We start from the raw sequence: 25,528 nt of genomic DNA on the forward strand, positions 1-25,528 counted from the left end.
AGTCTGGTGCTCGCCTGCAGTCACAGGAGATGCAACTTTCTGGCCAATTCTGTAAATAAGCATTTGCTCTTAATCTAACTGATTAAATAAGCTACGGGTAGAAAGTCCCTGAGCTGGTATTAAAGGATTTGTGAGTCTAAGTTGTCCTCCAGTTAAGTTTTTCAAGTGTCATAAATAAAAACTTTGCTATAGATGAGTATACTAGTATACTCATCTATTTTTTATATATTTCCAAGGCTGCTTCCTTCCTGTATACAGGAAGGAAGCAGCCTTGGAAATTTTGTACTTCATTATTTTCTTATTGGACAATTTTTTAAATTAAATTAGAAAGTAAATTTAGCTTCTATTTAGTTGAAAATGTTAAACATACTAGATCTCTTACATAAAGCACTAAAAGACTTACGTCGTTTGATGCATTTTCATTCACAGTATTGTGCAATTTGACATTTTGAAAATAAATTTGCTTAATAGAAACACGCAATTTAAAAAAAGAGCTTGTTTCTTTTAAAAAGTTCTCACTAGGATGAGTTTTTTTTTTTTTTTTTAACTACCAAAAACAAAGACAACAGGAAGTAGTAGTAGGATCGTAGTGGAGCATGTTTATTAATGACTTATCATCTGAGCAACTTATCTGAGATTGTAACTGCGTTTCTTATTTAATGGAAACACCGCAGTTGCAAAATTGTCTTTTTTCAACAATAGCAGAATTTCTGCAAAGTTTTGTATAGATTTGTCATGGAAACGCAGCTGAAATGGCCCTCCAGACACAAGGGGGACACATAAGGAAAACCTTAAAGATGCCCAAATATGATCTTATCAGTCAAATTAAAGTAGTTTATATATGTATGCTACCAAATGACAGTCAGTTCCTCCAGCTTTTCACAGGATTCATACAAAACTGACATATGACCTCATTTTTCCATATGTAGTTGTGAGTTTCTAGAGCAAAACTGGTTAAAAACATTGGGCTTAAGTTATGCCAACCTCCACCTGAAGGTGGTGGTATTTCTTGCTTCTGCTGCACTGTAGCCTCAAGGTTACTTTAAAAGTTATTTAATCAATTTATTCAATTAAAAAATGCTTTATTTGATATGTGGTGAGTGACAAAAAGTCACATTTATTGTCAGACGCAAATAGAAATTTAACAAATGTTGCAATTTTGGTCCCACACCCGATAGTCAATTGGACTATCAGGTGTGCTTTGGTATTTTCTCTTGTTATAGTATCGTTTAATCCCACTCAGCGATCCATCACCAACTTTTAGGACCTTTGCCGTGTTGTCCGGCTCCTTCTGAATCTTTTAGGAGGAAACTTCTCACAGCTCGATCTTGCCTCACACCTCTCGCTGGTGTTTGAACTCGAGTTGTGCTTCGGGGACACTGATTCTTATGGAAGTATAGCAAACATATTTCTTAGTGGAACTCCTGTGTTACAGATGTATTGCCGTTATCGTTTGTTTTGACCTCAGTCTGCTGAGGCTGAAGAGGTATTTTTCTATACCACTGGTCAGCTTGTTTGGTCTAATTGCAGCGTTCCTCCTGCTAAACGTCTTCCCAGATCTAAAGGAAGGGATTCCTCCTTCGGCTTTGTGCAGAGAGACTTACATGGAGGTTCATGGACAGCTTAGCTGTCAGTCAGTATGTTCAGTTTTGAATCATCGCTCCACAATGACTTTGAGTTGATAAAAATTCATTTCCATTCCTGCTATTTTGTGGAGTAGTTTGTCATTGTTCTTCATGGAGAACGGAGGCATCTTGTTCTGAGCTTTAGCTTGGAGTTCAGAAAATCAGAATCCCTAGAGTCCTTAAATTTAAAGTAATCCATCTGTGAGGTCAGACAATATGGAAATGCCCACCAAAGCAGGTGAAATAAAAAACAATCAAAAACTAAAGTGAGAGTTAAGAGTGGTTGTAACACTAAAAGAGCTGGAGATCAGGAGCTAAGGTGGGAGACTCTGATGGGAAGACAAGTAGTGATCTTTCACAAGCTGTGTTTCCATTAACTGTAAAATTGCACAAATTGAAATTACGAAAATAAATTTGCTTAATGAAAACATGACAATTTCAAAAAGACTTGTTTTTTTGTCTTAGGATGCGGTAGTTTTTTGGCCGTACTGAAATATAGTAGATGTATTTCGCAAAACTTCAACAGAAACACTTTTTTCCCACATCACTCATCACGTGAACAAGCACAGAAATAGCGCAATTGTCTATACGTTCTATGCTAGAGACGTATCCTGGCTTGTGGTCGGACCTAGAGGTGGTTCCAAAAATTGCTGACTCTGCAATGTCGTGCATCACAAAAGATGCATCCAGATTTCAATATTCACCAGTATTATCCTGCTTCCTAGTCATGTTCCCCTGTACACAACAACCCTGGCATTTTAAACAGGCTCTGGTGTTATTGGAGGGTATGCACCCAACATCGTGACCCACTGAACTTCACCATGAGAACTAAGTCTTTTTTTTATCTAAACCAAAGATTTTTTATTTTAAATAAGCCTCCATAACATGTGGATGGAATTGCTAAAATGGTTTTTGTGTTTAGCAGGTTTGAATGAGAATATGTTTTTGTCATGATTTGAGTTTGGAAATGCAGGACCCAGGTTATGGAGAAAATAAATGATTTAATCAAAGTTCTCACAGGAAAACAGACGTCCAGGCAGCACTGGTGAACTCAGAGGAAAGAAACGCAATACAGGTAGCACTGACTAAGATAATGACAATAGACAAGAACCTGGAAAGGAAACACAGACACAGGTGGGATTAAATACACAAGGAAGGTAATCAGGGGAAACGAGGGGCAGCTGGGAACAATCAAGGGGGGACAACATGGAGACTCAACTGAACACAGAAACCTAAATTAATACAGAGAAAGATCAGGAAAACTTTACAGTTTTTTTTATCTCTGCTTCTGCAAAATCAAACTCCAGCCCTCCATATTTACCCTTTGACCTTAAGTTCCACATAGTAATTCTATAAATGTAAGAATGCTCTCTATAAATCCAAGGCCGGATAACCAAAAGGATTTCATGTAACATCCTGAGGCTTGTGTCTTAGAGGTGATTATTAAAGCGCAGAAATAAAGACTTTAGCAGAAGACAATTAGCAGCAGGACTAATCTTTGCCCCAGTTTATGGGATTAATAACTTGTTCTGGTGTTTTACTCCAGAAAATTAATTCCACCCATTTTAATGTGAGGGCTGTACAGGGAGCTTTCTGGTGATAATTATTATTTTTCCCTTTGTGGTGTCAAAGTAAGAGACTGCAGAAAAATGAGAGCCGATTTATCACAGAAAAATCCTAATCAATTTTTTTAATCTTATTCTTTGGGGCGGGAAATCCTTGTTTTATACATTGTCTCTTATGGTGTGTTTGTGCCAGGTTGCTGTGATTTTGCAAAACAGAAACTCTAATGTTAACCAAAAGGGACAACATTTTTATTTATTTATCAGCTTATTGACCAAAAGAGTGTTTGTTTTTTTCCTCATAGATCTGGAAATACTGGCAAAAGCAAATCTAAAATTAAAATGAGGTTTCAATCTACTCTAAAATATTGATACTGGAATTTCAGAAACATGAATAGAGAAAATGAACATATTACCATTGAGTTTTCTTTTGACAAATCCCTGTTATGAATTCATGCAAAATGGAGCTCTGTGCCTTTGGACGTGATCTGATTGGCTGAACATTTAGGACATTAATAAACATGTCAGTATCTACTGCTGACATTTTTATTTTTTGTTAATAAACTGAGTTCTGCATCAAAGGTTAGCCAGTCATTTGTGGTAGTTATATCGGCTCACAGTGGGTCAGTTTCACTCATCGTACATCTTTATCAGACCCACAACTTTCCTTTAGAAGGTTCTGCTCGTCACTGCATCTGATCTGACTTAAATAGTAAACGCACAAGAAACTTCTGGACAAATCAGTACTGCTTAATTACATGTCAATCTTCGCTCTTCCATTCATCAGCAAAATTATTGACCAGGACATATTATTGAAATGAATGGAGAGTCGGGTAGAACTCTCTAGTCCGGTACTCAACTGGTTCTTTCATAAAGAACAGGGATTTCAACTCTGATCCGAGGTACCCCGAGGCTCAGTGTCTTCACAGATCTCCTTTATCCAGAATGCTGCAACTGGCGTTCTGATTAAAACCAGGAACATAGAGCACCTCACCCCAATCTAAAGTCCTTCCATGAAGCTCAGAGAATAGATTTTATTAGCTTATAAATCACTGAACAGCTTAGCACCACAATAAATTAAAGATCTGCTGTTGCTGTATCAGCCTTTCAGAACCAGATATTCTGGTTCTGGTCTGCTCTGCATCCACAGAACCAGAACCAAACAAGGAGAAGCCAGAGTTGCACCACAACTCTGGAACATCATTCCAGAAAACTGCAAAACAGCTGAAACATTGAGCTCCTTTAAATCAAGGCTAAAAACCCACCTGGTTGCTTCTGAACCATAATAACTTGAACATTAACCAACACATTTGATATGTAATGATGAGTTTGAGGATGGGACTCAACAAAATGTAATGTCTGCAAGAGGTTTCTCAATTGTTGTCTGTATGGTATTTTTATAACTTTTCATTTTTGTGGTTTTATCATCTTGAAGCACTTCGATCTGCCTTGTTGCTGAAATGTGCTGTACGAATAAACTTAATTCAATGATATGTATTTATTTATCAGTTCTGAAGTAATATTCTTTCCTGCCTGAATCATTTTGTTTATCTTACTCTGAATAGGTTTCAGAACCCCACCTTGAAAAAAACAAAAACAGAGAATCTGGCTCAGTATCAACATTTCATATGTGGCCGTTCCCTGGTGAGAATGCTGGAGGGCTAACAAACCGCCAAGCAGGGAAGGGGGAAGCAACACAGATGCCTTCATCTGACTCCATCCGACTATGGGGTGGTCTCATTCCCCGCAGGTGTGCTTCTTGTACTCTCACCTACCCGTATGGCGGTGGAGGCTATTTGCAGGTGGTGGAGCCTGCGCAGGGTGCTCTCCCTGTCCGTGAAGTAGGAAGCGGCCAGCTGGTGGAGGGCTTCCAGAGTCACCGCCCCTGTCGTGTTGGAGCCCCTACCGCCGCCGCTGTCGGCCCCTGCGGGTGACGAGTCCAGGCTCAACTTCCTTTTGTCCACAAATATTGTCAGAGACTCCTCCCCTGGTGACAGTCAGACAGAGCGGTTCATTAGCTCAGACAGAGCGGCGCTAATCACCTTTCATTAGGATCTTTTCAGATAGAAAAGCGCAGTGGTGATTAAGTGTTGTGGAGGAACTGATGGCTTGGATGATTGGAGGAAGAGACACAAACAAGGTCTCTGCATCTATTAGACTCCTCATGAATAAATAGAGGTTATTTGAGATCGCTAATGAAGTTACCCTAATGATCGTGATTATCTTAATCATAATGGACAGAAAATAAAATCTAAAGGAAACAATACAGATCTCAGATCAGGGCTGATACACTTTGAGACAAAAGTTGGAGACTTGAAACCGTTTTCTTCAGTCAGATTTAATTCTTTTGTGTTTAAAGTATGCATCTGCATGAATGGATCAGAAAAACAAGACATACTGAAGAAATTTCATGTTCTTCTCAGTCAGTCTCACACCTCAGAACAAAAGCTTGAAGTCCAGCACACTCACTACTGGCTGACTGGCTGAGTCTTTCTAGCTCTCTTTAATCACTTAGCTGTCCATACTGCAGTATTTGTCAAGTAAATGCATTGATTTTTCTTTAACTTGGATGATCTGCGCTGGATGTGACAGATATTCAATACCAAAAAAAAGAAGCTTTTTCCAAACCCTAGTGGTGCACCCAAGGAGTGGGCACGAGGGGGCCATGGCCACCTCGGAAAAAAAAAAAAAAAAAGAAAATAAGCAAATTTAGCTTTAAAAAACACCTAATGGAAGTTTGGATAAAACCAGGTTAGTATACTACAACAATTATTTATCCTTCAACCGAAGCAGACGCAATTTATTGTTAAAGAAGCAGGATTATGTAAAATCAACTTTTTTGAGCTTTACTTCATGAAATAACATTACCTAGATTCTTTCACGCATGTTTGAAAAAAAATCCTTTAATCTCCATGGTAACCATTCAGTTGTGCAAAACGCCTTGGTGGACCTATCGCCACCTTCTGAGACGAAGCTCCTTCAAAGAGCTGCAGTTTCTAAGCTCTGCCTCTCAGAGCTCCCCACCCCTGCAACTCTCCCACTCAGCTCCTTCAGACTAGCCAGGATCAATTAGCAAATACCTGGTGGAACTGAGCATCTGCTGAGCTCATTATATCAGCTACTTCTCAGTAAAATGTTGGCTAAAAACATTCTGAAAGGGTTAATAGAGGAGTAATGTTGTGTTTACTTCCAGAAGGCGGAGTTTCAGAAAGAGCAGGAGTTTTTTAAAGACCCAATTTCAAGGCGTTAAATTATGATGCCTAATTTTTTAAAGCCATATTTGATACATATAACATATATCCCAATAACTGAAGATGACATAGTTACTTCATTGTGCTATAAAATGGCACTACATGCCTGGAAAACACATAATGCTGCCCCTTTAACATTTCTACAGAAAGGTTTGAAACAAAGTGACTCGTCTTAAGCCTTCCTTCAGACATGTTTGGTTTGAGACAATAAAACAGTTTTCTTAAACATTTTTTTGAAAACCTGTATGTTTATATTTCAAGCTTATTTATGAATCACAGTGCTAGTGTGATTAATCTGATCTGTTTTGTTAATTGATTGGCAGAACTAAAATATGTACATAAAATTCTTATTGTTGTGTCATTCTAGAAATATTTTACTGGCCTGGTCTCTGGTCACCCCAGGAGAATTTTCTGGGGGCTCCACTACCTAACCACATGTATAGATCCAGCATCTGCTTAAATCTCCTAGATAAACAAAATACTGCAGGTTATGGGACTGCACAGAATGACAATGCTTGCACAATGAAAACTGCCATTCCAAACATGGCGTCATGAGGGTTTTCAGATTAAATATAAGTGTTTAAATTAGAGAGAAGATTGGTAGAAATGGTTCTAGTATCAAGGATCCAACTTGTTCACTTTGTGATGCGAGTTTTTCTGTTCACGGATGTGAATTTAAATTTGCGGTTTCCATGAGAAGACACAGTGACAACAACAGTGCAACATAAATGAACAGCTATGAATAAGTTTGTTAGTGCGAGTGAGTCTGCAGCTGCCGTTGACACTTGAGTCTCCTGATTGGTGATTACACCACCGGCTGCACCGTCTTCTCAAAACAGCTTTTTATTTTCTGTCAGGTTTTCAGAATCCCTGCTCAGGAAACATGCCCAGAAAAATAACTGCTAATATAAATTTATTTTATTCCTGTGGGTGTGGGCTTACCCTTGAAGTTTTTGCTCTGTGGCAAAACAGTGTTTGATTTTCCTGCAGACTTTGGTTTTTAAAGCAAATAAACTGTCTGTTAAGGTATAAACATAGCTGCCAACCGACCACAGGGAAAACAAACAAACAAGACAAAGTAGAAAATATATATAGTTTTTGAGTTAAACAACACTTTGGAATCTAAAACACTAAAAACTCCCAATGTGACACAATATGTCAATAAAAGATAAGATTGTTTTGTCTTAGATTAGAGCTGCAGTAGGTGACTTCAATGAAAAAACAAAATTTTCATCATTATGTTGGGACAGAATAAGACAGATAATCTGTGAAATCCCCACTCAGTCAGAAACAACTAATCAGGCCAAGGGGGAGGGTTTTAGCGCTGTCAATGCTCACCTCATCCCGTTTGCTCTTTGCAAAGCTACAGCTGGTTCACCACAACACAGCCTGCTACGAATGCTAGCACTAGTTAGGATAGCCACTGATGACAGTGGGTAAACAATTTTCCTGTAACAGGAAGTTGGTTTTCCACCATTAGCACATTGAGCAGCGTACAGGAAGTTGATTGACAGCAAATTTCTGTAACTCTAGACAATATTACAAAAAATATACAGTACCCTGAAAAACATAAAATTATAAACAGAGTGTAACCAGCAGAAATAAGTAAGATTTATTCCAACAGCTGAAAAACAGTGCTCTTTTTGTTTGTTTTGTTTGGTGACTAAGGGTCACAAGAGAATATTGCTAAATAATTAGCTATATTGAAAAAAATATTCAGACACCTGCATCTGCCTGGACATAGATGCATGCTGTTGAATTACAATAATTCTAGGCATTTTTATTAGACCTTACAAAATAAGAATAGAAGACATTTTATATTATTATGATATACCAAATGTTAGTTTTCAAAAACAGTCAAAACTTTTGTCTGGTCATCATTGTTATTTTCAGTTTCTTAAATCTCCCCCTCAACCTCAAAATGTCGTACTTGATTTGTATTTATTTTCTTAAATTTTTCTCTGTTTTGCTGTTATAAAATGTTCTGATGGGGAAAAAATCAAGACAAAATTAAGGTCATTATGAGAATGGTGCTTTGAAAGAAAGCATTTCCAAAAAGATTACCACACAAACACTGTTTCCTCTAATGTATTTGTTGTATGTTAAACCAAGTGATTGGATGTTTTTGCCAAACAACATCCTTAAGGGGAATAAAAAAGAAAAAGCATGTGCTTTGTTGCTTGGCGGCCAGCAGACGGTAAAATCAGTGCTGGAGAAGCAGAGGAAAATCCCGTTAGCAGCAGGGGGAATCAGGCCTGCAGTGAAGCGCTCTCAGTACCTCCCAGGGTGGCGGAGAGCAGGAGGTGGGTGCCGTACTTCTTGATTAGACTCTCTGTAATCATCTGGAGGGTAGGCCGCCTCCCCAGCTGGCGGATGGTGTGCATCAGGTCGGGGTCGAGGGGCAAAGCCAGACCGCCGCTGCCACCAAAACTGTCCCGCTTCTCCACCGCCAGGCTGTTTACTTTCCATCGACCAAACTCCCTGCAAACACACAGCATTAAGGTATGATGTATTAGGATGTAATGCAGCATTGTGCTGTTTAATATTTTTGCAATGTTACACCCACTAACAATGGAGAGTGTTAGGGCAACGCTAAGAAGCCCCCCCCACCCCCCCAAAAAAACAACCCTAAATTACCAGAAAAATGACATAAACTCAAGAGAATCAAGTTGTATTATTACGAGAATAAAGATGTAGTATCATGAGAATAAAGTTGTGAGAATAAAGTCACACTGCGAAATTTTGTAAAATTACAAGACATTACAAGAGTCGTAACAGTACGAGAAGAAAGTTATAACATTACAAGAATAAACTGCAATATTACGACTGTTTTCTTGTAATAAGACTTTATTCTCGAATGACTTTAGCTTTGCTATATTACAAGACTAAGGTCGTAATAGCTACAGAATAAAGTTGTAACATTACGAGAAAAAACATCGCACAAGAATAAAGTGATTAGGGAATTAAGTAAGTTGTAGTATTACGACAATAAAGTCCTGATATTACGACTTTATTCGTGTACAAATTTATTCTCATATTATTATGACTTTACTTTGTTTTTCTTAGTATGGCCCTAATACTCCGTTATGTAAACCTGATGCTATTTTATTGGGGTTTTACAGTATATACCGATAAATGGAAGAAAACAGAAATCTGATGCCATATTCCAGGGGTTGTGAAGGCAAGAACACACCGAACCTAATATTTTGCTTAGTTACGTTTTGATTCACAGGAGCAGCTGAGTTGAAAAGCAGATTTACACACAGAGAAAATAAACCCAGACTGGATTGAGCCTCCTTGCTCGGCTGCTGCCACCATTTGCAGCTATGCCTGCTGGAAACGACTGAAGTCTCTCCTATAAGCAGAGCAAACTCTGCTGAAACGCCAGCAAAGATGAAAACCCACCGACATGCAGAGGTTCAGGTCAAGCTGACAGCAAAACTCCATCGCATCCCGCTGAACTGGAAAGAAAACTGAACTAAAAGCTTTACTATTTACTGTAAGAAACAAATTCTGAGCTTTTATAAAAAAAAAAAACAAACAAACAAAAAAAAACAGAACTTCAGAGATGCATTCATGTGCTGAAAAAAAATAATTTACCTTCCTGAAGGTCTGTGTGAAAAACGTATTGCCCAGTTTTAGTTTTACTGATTACTTCCAGAGCAGGAAGTCATTCAAAGAGATTCTGAATATAGGCAAAAAAAAGGCATTGAAAGTTTTACAAAACCACTTCTGAGACTTTGGGATTCCAGTAGGTGGAGATAAACGATGAATCAGGCGTCAGCTGCCTGACTTAGGCTTGTCAGAATAATCGCTATCTCAATACAATCGATACTAGAAAAATGAATTATTCAAACATACTCATCTGCGTCCAAATCGATACAAAAAGAGCCATTTATATTTACCCAAATTGTCACATTTCTTCCAGCGGCTTTGCCGCAGCAACGATACACTCACACCCTCTCCTCCACTGGAATGTGGATTAAATCATTTCTGCAAAGAGTTCAAAATCCCTCCACAGAGATGTAAAAGATTTCATTCCAGTTATTGCAAATGCTGGATAGAAGTTGTAGGGAAATTATTAAGATATTGCGTTTAGGGGGCAAGTACAATTATTCTTTTGGCTTAGAGCCAGGTTGGTTTGTATTAGCGCTGCGTATCATCACTAACATCAATATTGCAAGAATTGGTTTGATTGCCATAAATATTGGCACCGTCATGTATTCAGGCTCTCTTTGATGCTGAAACTTATTATTTAATGTAACAATGTTCTAGAAGGTAACGTGATGGTGGGGTGGTAAAACCATTAAGTAATGACATGCTGTAAGAGAGCTTGCTATCTCTCCTACATCCTAATAGTGGAGCTGAACTAACCTAGGCTAAAAACCTTTGAAACATTATGAATGACACATTAACCAATGTTCTGATGTGTAACACTGGCACTTGACAAAGTGTAATGCTTCAATTATTGACTGTGTTCTATGACTTTGTACTTTTGTGTTTTTATGATGTAAAGCTCTTTGAAACTGTCTTGTTGCTGAAATGCGCTACACAAATAAATTTGATTAATTGATTGATTAAACCCAATGTATGATGTGAAGCATATCTCCAAAACAGGAAAATTTAGAAAAATTCCACCAAAGTGGGTGGTGCCAAGAGACTCTGAGGGGTGTGGTCAAGTGTGGAGATGGATGGGAGGGGGTGGTCAGCAAATAGCAAACACCTAGTGGAACTGCACATCTTCTGAGGTCATTATACAAACTCTTTGCTTTTCCTCTGAATTCACTGCTACTGAAAATAGCTAAGTTTGAATTTACTTCAGTCAGTCAAAGCGCCAACACTGAACAGTATGTGCTAGTGCTACCCACCACAGCTTATGTATGGTGGAAAAATATTTGAATTTTCAGTATCCAGTTGGCTAATCACTGATGTGAGTTAGTGAAGCCAGATGATTTATTCTTTTGTGGTTGCAAATACCTTCAATTATGTGTTTACTAGAGAAAGGTCAATGTACTACCTAACTTATATAAGCCTACACTTCTTTATGGAAGTAATTTACAAAGCCAAGGCTGGGCAAGGCCAGGTTTCAAACAGGCTGGTAAAACATGAATGCTTGAGAAAATCACCAAAGATCTGCAGAGGAAACTGGAATATCTCCACTATCAGATCTGCAGAGTCCCTGAAGGAAAAACAGACGTCTGCTTTGGCCATATCAGCCAGAGAGAAAATAGACCAATCTGCGTAGGACACTGACCATGAGCTGAGCCAATTTCTAAATATTGCTCATTGGAATCAGTCATCTGCCTCCGTCGCTTCAGATGGCAATCATCTCACAGTTAGCAGAAATGATAGAATAGAATGAGACAAATTAAGACTTTAATTGAATAAAATGTGTTTGTTGCTGTACTCACAGCCAACAATGGAGCTCTGCTACTCTAATAAGGAAGATTACTGAAACCTCTGTAGGTAATACTCTCACTAGGTGTAAATACATAATAAAAATGCTGCTTGTTTTATTCATATGCTTTTTTTTTTTTTTTTTACAAAAATTGGACATTGGCTGCAGTAGATTAATACCTTCCATTTTGAGTATTTTAAGTCATGTTTATGTTGTCTTATGTCTTTGTGACATAGCTGCATAATTCTAGTAGTAAAAAGGGAACATAATTAAACTATAAAGAAGCAGCCAAATGAAAAGATGTTTTATAGCAGCTGCCATGTAGTTAATTTGACATGTTTGGTTATTGAACAAGCTGAGCACCATGGGATGAGCTGACATTCAGAAGATAAATTAAACTCTCCAAATGTTTTAAATGCCGCGCGTCAACGTGTTTTATTTTGCTACTGCAGTTCAACTAGTAAAGTCTTCATTTCAGCTTTAGATGAGATGAAGACTTCCTTGAGATGAATATTTCCTCATATCTTTCATGCACTGAGCAGAAGAGACCGCAGTCAACTTAATATTTAGCACAGAGGAGCTCCTTTTTAACTGAACTTCTTTCATTTTTCAGTCACTGTACTTTTTCTCGACTAAAATACTAGAATATTGCAGTATATTATGGACTGATGCCAGCAAATAACCTCAGCTAAACTTTCCTCATTATTATTCTCTGCACAAATCTCTGTCAATACTACCTTACCTAACGTATTAAAATAATCTGACAAATGGAAACTCTAGAAACTATATTCATTCAGCTGGAAATAAATGTCATATTCATAAATAATGTTTAAAAAATAAACTTTTACCCAGTTCCACAATTATTAGTACCCCTAACTCCTTCAAAACATACAGGTAAGTTAATTTTAATTAATATGCTGCTTTGTTGGTCAGACTTTAAAAGGGGGAACTTTTAAAATTAATTCATGTCTGTCTTTTCCCATTTGGAAATACATTTAGCCACAGACTGGGCTGTGGCTAAACATGGCCATATTTATCTTGCCAACATGCACAGTGAGCAGGTAAGAAAAACCTCAAAACCTTAAGAGTGTCACTAAGTCTCCATAGCAACCGCTAGATGATATCTACAAGCTAAAAGCCAATTTGGATCTGAAGCTACAAAAAGGGCATTTTTTTCCCCTACCATCACAAACATAACATTAAAGTAGAGTTGGGTAAACTCAACTGGGACTTTAATTAGAACTGTGAGCTTTGGTCAGAACATGTTGTAGCTGATGTACTAAGATGCAGCAAACCATTTTACACACATTTTCAGCTAATCAGCTTTCAACAACTCAAGTTTAAGAGCTTTTAATACCACTATGGGTGGAATGTAAGACCTACTGCTCCACAGAAATGTAAAAACTTGTAGTGATAAATTTGGACTTAACCCGTGAGAGACGCAAAACAAAAAGCTAGCTAGCTAGCAAGAGTGTAGCTAATTAGCAGTAGTCTCAACTGTCTCGAGTTAGAGATCGGAATGAAGACAAACCCCAAATTAAAAATATATATGTAGCCATTCACATGACACAAGTCGATCCAACTTGGCCTACAATTTGCAGCATTCAACTGTGTAAGTATGTATGTGGCTGAGCTCTTGATCCAGGCCGTACATATACATTCAGTGTTTTAAATCTGAGAAAGGTTGCTGTGCATTGTCACAATGCCTTACTATCTGCATCAGATACTGCTGACCAACAGTTTTCTAAGATAAGTCAAATGAGGATTATCCAATGTCACCAGCCTGGAATCTTATGACAGCATCTGGATATCCTGTTAAAAACTGTCCAAGTTTACAGTGCAGTAATGTATTTTGCCCTGTACAGAATGGTGGATCTGACATGTTGAAGGCCTTGATTGATGCGCGTTAATTGTAAACAGTGAACGTGCTCTATTGTTAGCCTGGCCACTGCCTTTCTTTGCAATTACGATTGACTCAAATCTCGCTACACAGCTCAATCTGTGCTTTTCCCATTGACTTGGATTTCTCCAGTAGAATTTCAGCCAATCAGAGAACAAAAGGAGAAATTGTGAAGGATGTCGTCAATTTTTTGTGCTGTTTTATAATTGTAGTCTCCCTGTAGATTCAGCAATGGAACCTAAACTACGACTGCCATTGGATATTGGCTTTGCGAAGACGTTCAGTCCGTGTTGGCCACGCTTCCAAATATTAACATTTCCGTGCTTCCAGGAAGCAATTGTTTCTCAATAGGCAAGAGCCCAGATCCTCTGGACGAAGCAAAGCTTAGAACAAGGGGCCTGTTTTCACCAGGTTAAGTATTCGTGGGTGTTAGGAACCACAGTCACCTGTGAATTGCTAAAATCTGCAAATACTTGTGACCCCCTCCAAAGACTGAGTATTTTCATAGATAAAAACAATGTATATCCTAAATTGCATTAATTTGCAAAGTAGAAAACATCTACCTAACATCTCTAGAGTCTTCCTTGTCTCCACTTTTGGGAGTAATGGAAATGATTGACTCTCCTGGATTGGCTGCTTTGCAAATGGAAGTTAATAGCATGTCAAGTGGCACTGGATATTTCTTCTTCCCAAGTTGCATTCTTCCATAAATCCCATAAGTCTATCAGTTCCCAAAACGATACACACACGCACACAAAAAAAAAACCTTGTAAAAGCGCATGTGGAGTGTGACCCTCCAGACCGCACACAAAGTAAAAAGCTTGTGGGGTCCAAATGACCCCATCTCTTATGAGCGCAGGAAGGTTAAAGGATATTGCTATCAATAATTGCACAACCTGGGATTGTGCTAAAACCAATAAATTCTTAAAATATGGTAAGCATACTCAAATAAAAGGCTGGATTTTATTCAGAATGAATTTATCCAACTGCAATAAAAGCTAAAATTATTTCAGGGTTTTTTACACATTTATCAGGACTGCCAGCTGACTCGTCCATGGTTGTATATCTCAGAAATGGCTGCTATCTTTAAAAAAAGCACCAGCAGCCCAGTGGGGAAATATTTTATGTGATTTACTGTGCAGAACTTTAGTTTAAAAAAAAAAACATACAGAAAACAAAACTTACTGCAATGCAAAACTCCCAGCACAAAAAAAACAACAAAAAAAACAAGCTACAACACCAAAATCTCACAGCGTCTCGCATTGTGTTTGTTATCTCGTGGCCTTAAGACAAAACTCCTTGTTGAACTCCAGATACTCGTTAACCCCTCGCTCGGTCGGTTAGTGTACCTTTCCCAAAGCGCTGCCTGCTCTTCCACATACACACCCCACCCGCTCCTCCCGGGAGGCCATTATATCAGTGCCACGAGAAGAACAAGAGATAATTGGTGAACTGGGGCGGTGTGGAGTGTGTCATTACAAGCAATCATCATAACAATAGGATGGGAAGAGCGTCCATCTCTGCTGGACAGATGGTGGTTGAGCCTGCAGCTATTCCCTCAGCGTGTGGCGAACAGCAGAGGTGACAGGAGGTGGAGCTCTGGGTAAACAGGAAGCCTCGGTGTGTGCACAGAAGGCAATCAGCCATGATACAGAAAACTTTTTGGAAATGGAGGAAAATAGTTTGAAATGCGCCGCTGTGGGGGAGCAAACTGACGGCTTAATCACATGCTGCCACATGACTGACAGCTATGTTATGTTCACTGTGGAGTTTGGCCTATTACAGAGGTCAGAGGGGTAGAACTGCACTCCAATCCCTCGGGCTGCTTGGGAGGCTGTAGAGAAATCATCTCAGGCGTCACACTGCTGCTTTAACTAGCACCTCAATACGTGTTCAACTTTTATTACAGTTTTGTAATCTCTCGATGAAATATTTTGGGAGAAAATTTTGAACTTTTAATTTGACTACATGTATTCAGTGGGAAGGATCCCATATTAAGAAATAATTGCTTTTCACAAAATCACGGCCTGAACAATTATTGGTGACCCATGTCGGCGGTAACGTATTTTTCCAACAGGGCAGCACTTAGGCAAAGGTCGATTTTGTGTCTGTTAAACCCTTTCAGTGTTGATTTGGATGGACATGCACCAGTCAAACAGCAAGAGAGTGAAATTGGCCCAATTTTCCCTTAATTAACTCTGATTGAGAAACACCGGGAATGCATCAAATCTAAGAACTCCAGTCATTTATAGTTTGCAAATGCATCAACTAACAGCACTAACCTTGATGCATTTCTGAGGTTTGATAAAAGGTAGGGCTCGCATAAAAAGGACTGGCACCTATTCAGGTTGAGTATTAATAGATTCTCCTGTGGAACATAACTCTAAATTATTCACAGAAAAATTGGTTATTCAGTGATTTTAATTACATGGAGCAAATCTCAAATATTTTTAAAAAAATCCAACTTGGGAAGCTGAAAAGCCAAGGAGCAAACTATTAGCTGGCATTTGCAAAGTAGCCAATCCTGGAGTGCCAGTCATTTTCCTTGGCACCGATTGGCTCAACTTCCAAACTCAGAAGACTGTAGACGCTAGCTTCTGTAGAAGTACTAAAATTGTATCTATTGTGCGCAATAAAGCATAGTAACTCAAACTATATGTTTCAAATATTAAAATGTGAAGATTGAAATGTTTTTAGAGGACTCTCACGTTTTGTGGCCAATAAACCACACAAATACCACTGCAGTTCCTTCTTTTTCTATTGGGTTTAAAACTACTTCCTTCATCAAGGAACCAGCACCATGTTTCTCTTTTAGGTGTTACAGTTTACAGAAAATAAAAATTGGAATCAGTCAAATTTGAAATTTCCAGGGAAGACTTCAAAGAAGCTTGAATCACTTTCCTGGGGAAAAAAAAGAGACTTTCTTTAAGAGTCTTTGTTGTCATGCGTTGTAACAAGGGTTCAAGAGCTTTTGGAAAAGGAAACAGGCCCACAGTTCTTTTATCATATTTTTGGCATGAGATAACTAATCCTTTGTTTAACGTCAAACCTGCTGCAGGTGTTCGTTTTTGAAAAGTTTGAGTTTTTAGTCTCATTTGGTCGATGCCAAAAGTCCCAGTTAAAATCCTAGTAGAGTTAAGCAACCACCGTAAGTTTAAAAGTGTAATAATAGAAGAAAAATCCAGTACACTTTTTGGTAGAACATAATGGTTGTTATGGGAATGTGGCGATCCAAAGATGTTCCTGTTCTCAGACCCTGTTACGGAAATTTTCTTCGCCTTCCTTCCCACAGTGATGTTTACATGTGTGGCTCAACATATGAAGCCTAATGACCAGCAACTAAAGCTAACAGGCTTTTGTGTTTGCATATAATGTTGTATATTTATACCTGAGAGAAACAAGAAGCCGAATATCATTGTGTATGTTTCCATCAACTGTCATGTGAAGTTCAAGTGAACTTTTTTTTAAAAAAAGAAAGGAAAAACGAATTAGTCGTGTTTTCATCTTTTGATGTGAAACAAATCAACCAGGCTATGGACAGCACAACTCTGTCAGATGTTGATGCTATGTTGATATGGCTGTAATAAAAAGGAAAAATGGAGAGTACTCCCCTTCATACAGGTGGTCTGCACTTGTAAATGTTTCCGAATTTCATAGCTCTGGTAAGGCATTGACGCACTGATGCATGGGTAAGTTTCCTTATTCAGAAAATGTTTCCAGCTCCACTTTAGCACATTCACTTTTTTTCAGAAAAGTCCAAATCCGCCTCAAGCTAGCGTAAAAAAATCATTTTTTACGATATTGAGAAAGTTATTTAAATTTTTTATGTTTTCTTTGACTTTTAATACGATACTTCAAGATGTGCATCAAAAAACCTTGATGAAAACAGGGTCACTGAGAAGTTCCAAGAAAATCTGTCCAACTTAAATTATGTTGTTTTTTTTATTTAGATGTACTTATAAATGTGTCTCCTGTAATCCCGCTCAAACAATTACTTCTAGAAATGGAATTTGTTTTTCTTTTTGATTAAATGTGCTGGAATGAAAGGTTTTCTAAATGCTCCAACCGCAAAAAAATAATAACTCATGAATGAATTTGAACAAATTCTGCCCATCCTTTTCTATGGTGTTCTACGTTTTGTTGTATTGAGCCTGCAGGACAGACAGATGTGGGAATCTTTTTCAAGTAGACGACCCATTGATGGATGTTTTGAATGCAGAGCTGTGTAGAAGTTGTATTTTATGTTGCTGTCAGGCTTAAAATGCTTAATCCATAATCCCTCCAAGTGGCCGTCGGGTCAGAAATGTGAGGAAATGGGACTTGAGCATGGCGTTTAAAAACACCCTGTAGGAAGAACGGTGGCAGCAGGCCATTACCGATGCCGGTCGCCTCCGACGGCTCAGGCAGTCAGCATCTTCTGTAATTATCTCCGATTATTCACTAATTTCAGAAGAGGAGAGGCGTGAAGTCAGGGGACTCCAGAGAAAGCTGATGCGGCGGACTCGTCAGGAAAATACGGAAGCGCATTGCTATCACGCAGGAAAAAAAAAATTTCGAGCGCTATCACGTTATAACGTGATACGTATGTCGTTAAAACGTGATAGTATCTCGTTAAAACGTGATACGTATGTCGTTAAAACGTGATAGTATCTCGTTAAAACGTGATACGTATGTCGTTAAAACGTGATACGTATGTCGTTAAAACGTGATACGTATGTCGTTAAAACGTGATACGTATCTCGTTAAAACGTGATACGTATGTCGTTAAAACGTGATATGTATGTCGTTAAAACGTGATACGTATCTCGTTAAAACGTGATACGTATGTCGTTAAAACGTGATACGTATGTCGTTAAAACGTGATAGTTATCTCGTTAAAACGTGATACGTATGTCGTTAAAACGTGATACGTATGTCGTTAAAACGTGATAGTTATCTCGTTAAAACGTGATACGTATCTCGTTAAAACGTGATAGTTATCTCGTTAAAACGTGATATTTATCTTGTTAAAACATGATAATTTTAGGTCCAGGAAGTGGCGGTATTATGCTAGGCTAGTGCAGTGGCTAACATGAATTGGTCAGGTTTCCTTTCATGTTTGGTCTACAACATGTAGAGATACGGATGCTGCTTTGCACTGTGGTTAAAACCATTAATAGCATGCGTACTCTGAGCAGGATCCTAAACAGAACGGGACTGCACCGAAGGAAACGTCAGTCCGGTCCTCTAGCTGTAGCGGCGTTCCTGACTGTCTGGATCGAAGCTCAAGTTGGCTTCCGATTGTAGCTTCTGATTTGGGAAATGGCTAAAGGGAGATTATAACGGAGGCTCAGACGTATTTGCTGAACAGTTTCTGTTCAGATTTGTTTTAACAGTACACTTGCTGAACTACGGCTGTTCGTAACCAAGCAACCGAAATCAACAGAAGGCTCGATAGTGGCAAAAGACAAAACTAGATCCTGTTAAGCATTCTTCAAAATAAAAGACTTCCTCTCTCCAAAATAAATCATAAATCAGCAAAAGCTGAATGGCCTCCTTTAAGCGTCCTGAGAAACAATCACCTAATGATCGTGATTCATAAATCTCTACTCGGCTTGGCTCCAGCATCCTTAAACTTTCTTTTACATAGGTCTGTTAATTCCCATTCTTTACGTTTTAACAATATTTTTCTTTTACATGTTCCACTTTTCTGAACTGAAAAAGGGAAGCAAGCTTTTAGTGTGATGGCTCCTACAGCCTGGAAACAGCTCCAGTCTGAAATAAAGATGTCAAAGCTGGTTTCACTGGACTTATTTCGAGCGATTCTTAAAAACAGACGAGATTCTATTAAACAGTGTCACTGTTTTTAAATTCTTTTCTACTGTTTTACACTTCTGCATATGCATTAATTAATTTTATTTTGTAACCAGGTTGCTGTGTGTTGCAGACTTCTACCCAGGTCCCTCTTGAAAATAAGATAAGATGTGTATCTCAACGGGGTTTACCTGATAAAATAAAATAAATAAAATAAAAAAATAAAATAATAATATTTGTCAAATATTGGTCAACAATTTTTAATATTTGTCGACAAACAAGGAGCAAAGAAGAGACACCTCTCCTTTACCATATAGGTGACTTAAAATAATGTTTTCTAATGGAGACAAAGAGGGTAGATAAAGATTATTGTGTTGCTTTGATAAAATAAAACTCTGAACTTGAAGATAGTTATAGAAATATTTTGTAGGAATATCATGTTTGTTTTTAATTTCTTCAAGTTACATAAATATCTTCCCTGAAAAAAGATCAGACACTTTAGTTATATTCTTAGCAGTTTAAATCCTGCTCTACATGGATGAACATTACATCGGATAGTTGTTGCATTTCTCCCAAATAATCAAGTGTTTTTTGCCAGATCATCATTGTATTTTTCAGAAATGGGTATTTTGTTTGCTTAATTGACCTTTTCCTGCCTGATGAGTACATGTACAAGTCTATAGCAATAGAGATCCAGTGGGACACAATAGTAACCCATGCTGGGGGCTGTCTGGCAGTAAAGTAAAACATTGCTGCCCTGATCTGGGTTGAAATAACATAATAGGTTTGATAATTGTTAACACCCTCTGTCATATGGCTGATATAAGACAGACAGTTTCATTCTCGGGCGTTTACCATTTAAGTGAAGTTGGAAAAAGTTATATTTAGCTCCTTAAAGAAGAAGGGGAGTGAGGAAATTGAAACTGATTGGAAAACATATAAGAATTTTGGCAATATTGTAATTTTTATAATATTGATGTGACCAATTAAGGAGATGAGTAGCATCTTTAACTATTAAACTTTTAAAGCTAACATACTTAGACACTTCTGATCTGGAATAGATTATTCATCTCTGATGCTACGTTGCATCACTATAAATCGGAATCTGAAAAGTTGTTGGCATTATTATCCCAGCTGATGGATCCTTGTAAGCCACACAAAAAGGCAGGTGCTCTAGGACAAAAAAGTGAAAGAAAACAGAAGGTTAAAATAATAACAAATATTGTAAATGTGATAGGAGTTTATTTCTAATGCATTCCAGATGCAAACATATTTTTAAATCTCTCATTGCTGAGGTTTCAATTCAGATAAAGATTTCACAAATCACAAACTAGGTTTGAAATATTCTGCCATTAGCGTAGATTAGAATAATCTACTCCAGATTTGAAGTGTCGATGTATGTTCGTTTTTAAAGCAGAACAAATTATTTCTTAACATTTATATGTTAAATATAATTTCCATGATTAGTTACTTATTTACAGTCATATGTCAAGTCATATGTTAAGTATAATTTACATGATTATTATTATTCACCGAATTTAACTTGATTGTACACAATTCCAAAAGGTGACGTGAAAAATAATTAAATTCAAAGCTTTCTGTATGATTTATTTTGGAGAGAGGAAGTCTTTTATTTTGAAGAATGCTTAACAGGATCTAGTTTTGTCTTTTGCCACTATCGAGCCTTCTGTTGATTTCGGTTGCTTGGTTACGAACAGCCGTAGTTCAGCAAGTGTACTGTTAAAACAAATCTGAACAGAAACTGTTCAGCAAATACGTCTGAGCCTCCGTTATAATCTCCCTTTAGCCATTTCCCGAATCAGAAGCTACAATCGGAAGCCAACTTGAGCTTCGATCCAGACAGTCAGGAACGCCGCTACAGCTAGAGGACCGGACTGACGTTTCCTTCTGTGCAGTCCCGTTCTGTTTAGGATCCTGCTCAGAGTACGCATGCTATTAATGGTTTTAACCACAGTGCAAAGCAGCATCCGTATCTCTACATGTTGTAGACCAAACATGAAAGGAAACCTGACCAATTCATGTTAGCCACTGCACTAGCCTAGCATAATACCGCCACTTCCTGGACCTAAAATTATCATGTTTTAACAAGATAAATATCACGTTTTAACGAGATAACTATCACGTTTTAACGAGATACGTATCACGTTTTAACGAGATAACTATCACGTTTTAACGACATACGTATCACGTTTTAACGACATACGTATCACGTTTTAACGAGATAACTATCACGTTTTAACGACATACGTATCACGTTTTAACGACATACGTATCACGTTTTAACGAGATACGTATCACGTTTTAACGACATACGTATCACGTTTTAACGACATACGTATCACGTTTTAACGAGATACGTATCACGTTTTAACGACATACGTATCACGTTTTAACGACATACGTATCACGTTTTAACGACATACGTATCACGTTTTAACGAGATACTATCACGTTTTAACGACATACGTATCACGTTATAACGTGATAGCGCTCGAAATTTTTTTTTTCCTGCGTGATAGCAATGCGCTTCCGTAGGAAAAGCAAAATAAACAATGCGGGTCTCAATAAATGATTAGCAGCAGAGCCTAAAAAAAAAAAAAAAAAAAAAAAAAAAGAAACTGATTCCTGAGATAGGAAAATGGAGAAATTGATTTATTCGCCTGCAAGAAGCCCGCTAAGTATTTTTTCCACTTGGTTAAACCCTTGGCAGTGGTCACCCACAGAAAAGAAGCATTCTATTCTTCAACCGAACCCCACAGGACTGTGAGAGCAGGGAGAATATGTGTGAACATGTTAAATCACAAAGAGGATTCAGACCGGCTTATTTGCCTCTGCGCGCAGCCTAAATGCTGACAGATGGGGGGGATATGAGGCGCACGCTCCGATGAGCTCCTAACAGCTGCATACACAGGAATGCTTGTGAGGAACAGTTAGACAAAGGTGGCAGAAGCTTCTGCTAATGCAGCTGCAGGAAGTGGCAGAAAGGATGCAGCGCTCCGTGCACTGTAAGGGGATTAACTCCTGCTCTCCTGCAGCAGAGGTCATTCACAAGAAGCAGCCCCAAAATATCCCAGAGTCCTAATCCAGGGAACGAGTCTGGGTGGGGGGTGGGGGGGGGACTGCGGTCTGAATACTTAACGACGGAAGCAAAGGCGCACTTTGAATTGCTCCAGTTGTCCTTCGGCTTTGCTCGTCTGCTAATTTGATGCGGTTGTCGATACCTGTGAGGCAACGCAAAACAGCATCATGTTTTTAACTGCAAACATGACGCTGGTTAGTTTATGCTGATAAAATGTTCTGGGGCTAAGAACAGTGGGAGTGGGGGGCTAAAGTGGGGCCCAGAGAGGCAATAGTCATCCCTTTAAATTTGCTAGCATTCCCACTTGCCCCACTTGGCTAGAAAATATGCAGAATCTGAATTTTGTTTGTCTTTTTTTTCTTTTTTTTGGTAGCAGAAGCTAATGAAATCCTGGTTTGATTTTTGGTGGTTTAGACATGGCCCCTTGAGATTCAAATCTCCCCCCAAAATAGATAATAAAAATATGGCTGTCAACTTAAAAACTAATATGCATTATATTTTTTATATAAATTGAATAAAGAATAATTATTTATTTATGTATTCCTTCCCTGAAAATATGACAGAAATTCCTTTGGTTTTGCCCCCCTGCAGAAATGCTTCCTTGACCCCTGTCCAAACATTAATACATATTTAAATAGAAATTCACTGAAGAATAGAAAAAGTTTCAATCAGTGGCATGGGTGGTTCTAGATGAGGGACCAACAGGGGCCAGCGCCCGTGTCAGAACTGGCCCTGGCCTCTGTTATGGCCACCAAGATGATATGCACTGACACAGAAACCACAGCTATAGGGCTGGACGATACGATGGACAATGGCTGAAAAACATATAACAATACAAGCATTTCATATCAGTCAAAATTTATAACTCTTGGTTAGTTTTTAGTTTTAAATATCTGAAATATTGCCATACTGGTGTCATGACCTTTCCCATTTTATCTACAGTTTTGTTTTTATTTTTTTAAGTCATTATGAGGTACAGTTGTAAAACATGAAACTCCTGCTGCACAAGTTACTCAATAGGTCGTTGCTAGGTAACCAAACTGAGTGAGTTAGTTGATGCCATTCACCTTGCTTACCCGACATGAACCGGGTAAAGCCTTTTTCTCTGCCTACATCCCCCAGAACGCTGTGCGGTTATGGATCAATTCTACATATCGAATATTGAATATTCTATCAGACATATCTATTGGTATTGATCAGGTGTCTATCTCGATATATATTGTTAGTGTTTTATTGTTCAGCCGTATATAGCTAATTGTTTTTTTTGACCAGTTTTTTTTTTTACCTTCACTGTTTTACATTGGCAATAAATTAAAAATCAAGATGTTCCACTATAAGTTTTAGCCATCCTTAGATCACACATTTCATTTACTAGATCAATTAACATATCAAACAATGAACTATTGACCTGCTTGTTTCATTCTTTTGTTTTATGTTGGTAAACTTAATCTAGAACCACCACTGGTGAGTGTGATATTTATTTAAACATATTGGATAATTCTGATTTATTTATTTAGTGTACCAATTTTGAATGCTCCTCACTCACCCTATAGTTGGATAGAGTAATTTTCTTGCAATAGGAAGGTCGAGGGGTCGATTACAGTTTACCCCCCTGGGCTTAAAAGGCGTTTTGACTGGTCAGTTTAACTAAAAAAGGCAATATAAATTTAATCACTTTGGTGGATAAAAAGTGGCCCCCATCTGCTCGCCCTTTTAAAACTTTCTAGAAATGCCCCCGTCTGTTATTCTACGCAAAATGCTTACCCAAACCTAAAGCACCTACAGAATGGGGGTCTTCTTACCTATAGATTTTATACCGGGTGCTGAAGCCCTGCTGGTATCTCTCCAACGCCTCCTGGAACTCCAGCGACCGGTGAAAGGGTCCTTTATCCGACAGCAGCCACTCGAGGGAGCCGGGGACGCCTTCGCCCTGGCCGGCCGCCCCGGAGGTCCAGCCGCAGCATAGCCACAGGCTGAGGACCGCCAGCCCCTTCCATAGCAGAGACAGCCGCTTATGACTGATCCTCTGACGGCTCATGCTTCACCCAGCGACACCTCATTCTCTCCGGACTGGAGGGAGGACGGATGGTAGGGGTGAAAAAAGTCGCGCGTGGCGCAGATGTGGGTGATTATCAGGAGTCCGAAATAACATCCAGAGATGGATAGAGAAAAAAGTGACAAATAAATAACGAATTTCAGCCTTCAAATATTAAAGGGTGCGCTCCTGAGAACCTGTTATCCTGGTGAAAAGCCGTCCTGATTCAGAAATCCGACCAAAACCCTGCGGGTATTCTCGTATCTTCAGGCGACAACTCCAACTAGTTTTCTCAATCTTCGTTAACTTTAATTCGCCGGCGGGTCCGCGCGTGCCGTCGCTCCCCGGTGAGAAGTTGATGCGCGCGGCGGAGTTCACGCTGGGGCCGTCCTCGCGCTTTGAGACATTCTCCGGAGGTGGGCAGCGAGGCGAGGGGCAGGTTTCATCACCCGGACCGGAATCCTTCTGCTCAAATGCCCGAGAAACCGAAATATACGCCCAGGGAAGGCTGCGGGGCTCCGGCTCCTGCTGCTGCTCCTCTTCGCAGAGCGAGCTGGTGAGTGAATGATCTCTGGCTTCAACAAAGAGAGCTTTTTATTCCTCAGGATTTTTTTTTCTTCTAGTGAGACAGCGAGAGGGCGAGCCAGCGCATCATGATGAGGGCAACAAAAACTCCGAGAAAGATCATTGGCTGGAGTCAAGTTTTTAGGAAAGGTTGATGATGACAACGGTGATGGTGAGCAGAGCCGGTCCAAGACTGGTTGGGGCCATAAGCAGATTTTAATTTAGGGCCCCCTTTTCGTTTTTAGATATGCGCATTTCAGTAAATCATAATATCATTGGTTTATTCATTTCAGCGATTCA

The 25,528-nt window shown here is 38.8% G+C and overlaps 1 protein-coding gene across 1 annotated transcript in view; it reads right to left on the bottom strand.

Moving 5' to 3' along the window:
• Nucleotides 1-25,181, bottom strand: part of brinp3b (BMP/retinoic acid inducible neural specific 3b) — a 44,417-nt gene extending 19,236 nt beyond the window's left edge. Inside the window, exons 1-3 of the mRNA XM_014967072.2 lie at nt 24,432-25,181; nt 8,717-8,919; nt 4,963-5,174 (exon numbers count right to left, since the gene is read on the bottom strand). Coding sequence (XP_014822558.1) covers nt 4,963-5,174; nt 8,717-8,919; nt 24,432-24,667 — 651 coding nt within the window. The 5' untranslated portion in view covers nt 24,668-25,181. The remainder of the gene's footprint in view (nt 1-4,962; nt 5,175-8,716; nt 8,920-24,431) is intronic.
• Nucleotides 25,182-25,528: the final 347 nt, after the last annotated feature.

This window comes from Poecilia mexicana, unplaced genomic scaffold (assembly GCF_051168715.1).
Source record: "Poecilia mexicana isolate PSO_F unplaced genomic scaffold, ASM5116871v1 scaffold_17, whole genome shotgun sequence".
Lineage (NCBI taxonomy): Eukaryota > Metazoa > Chordata > Actinopteri > Cyprinodontiformes > Poeciliidae > Poecilia > Poecilia mexicana.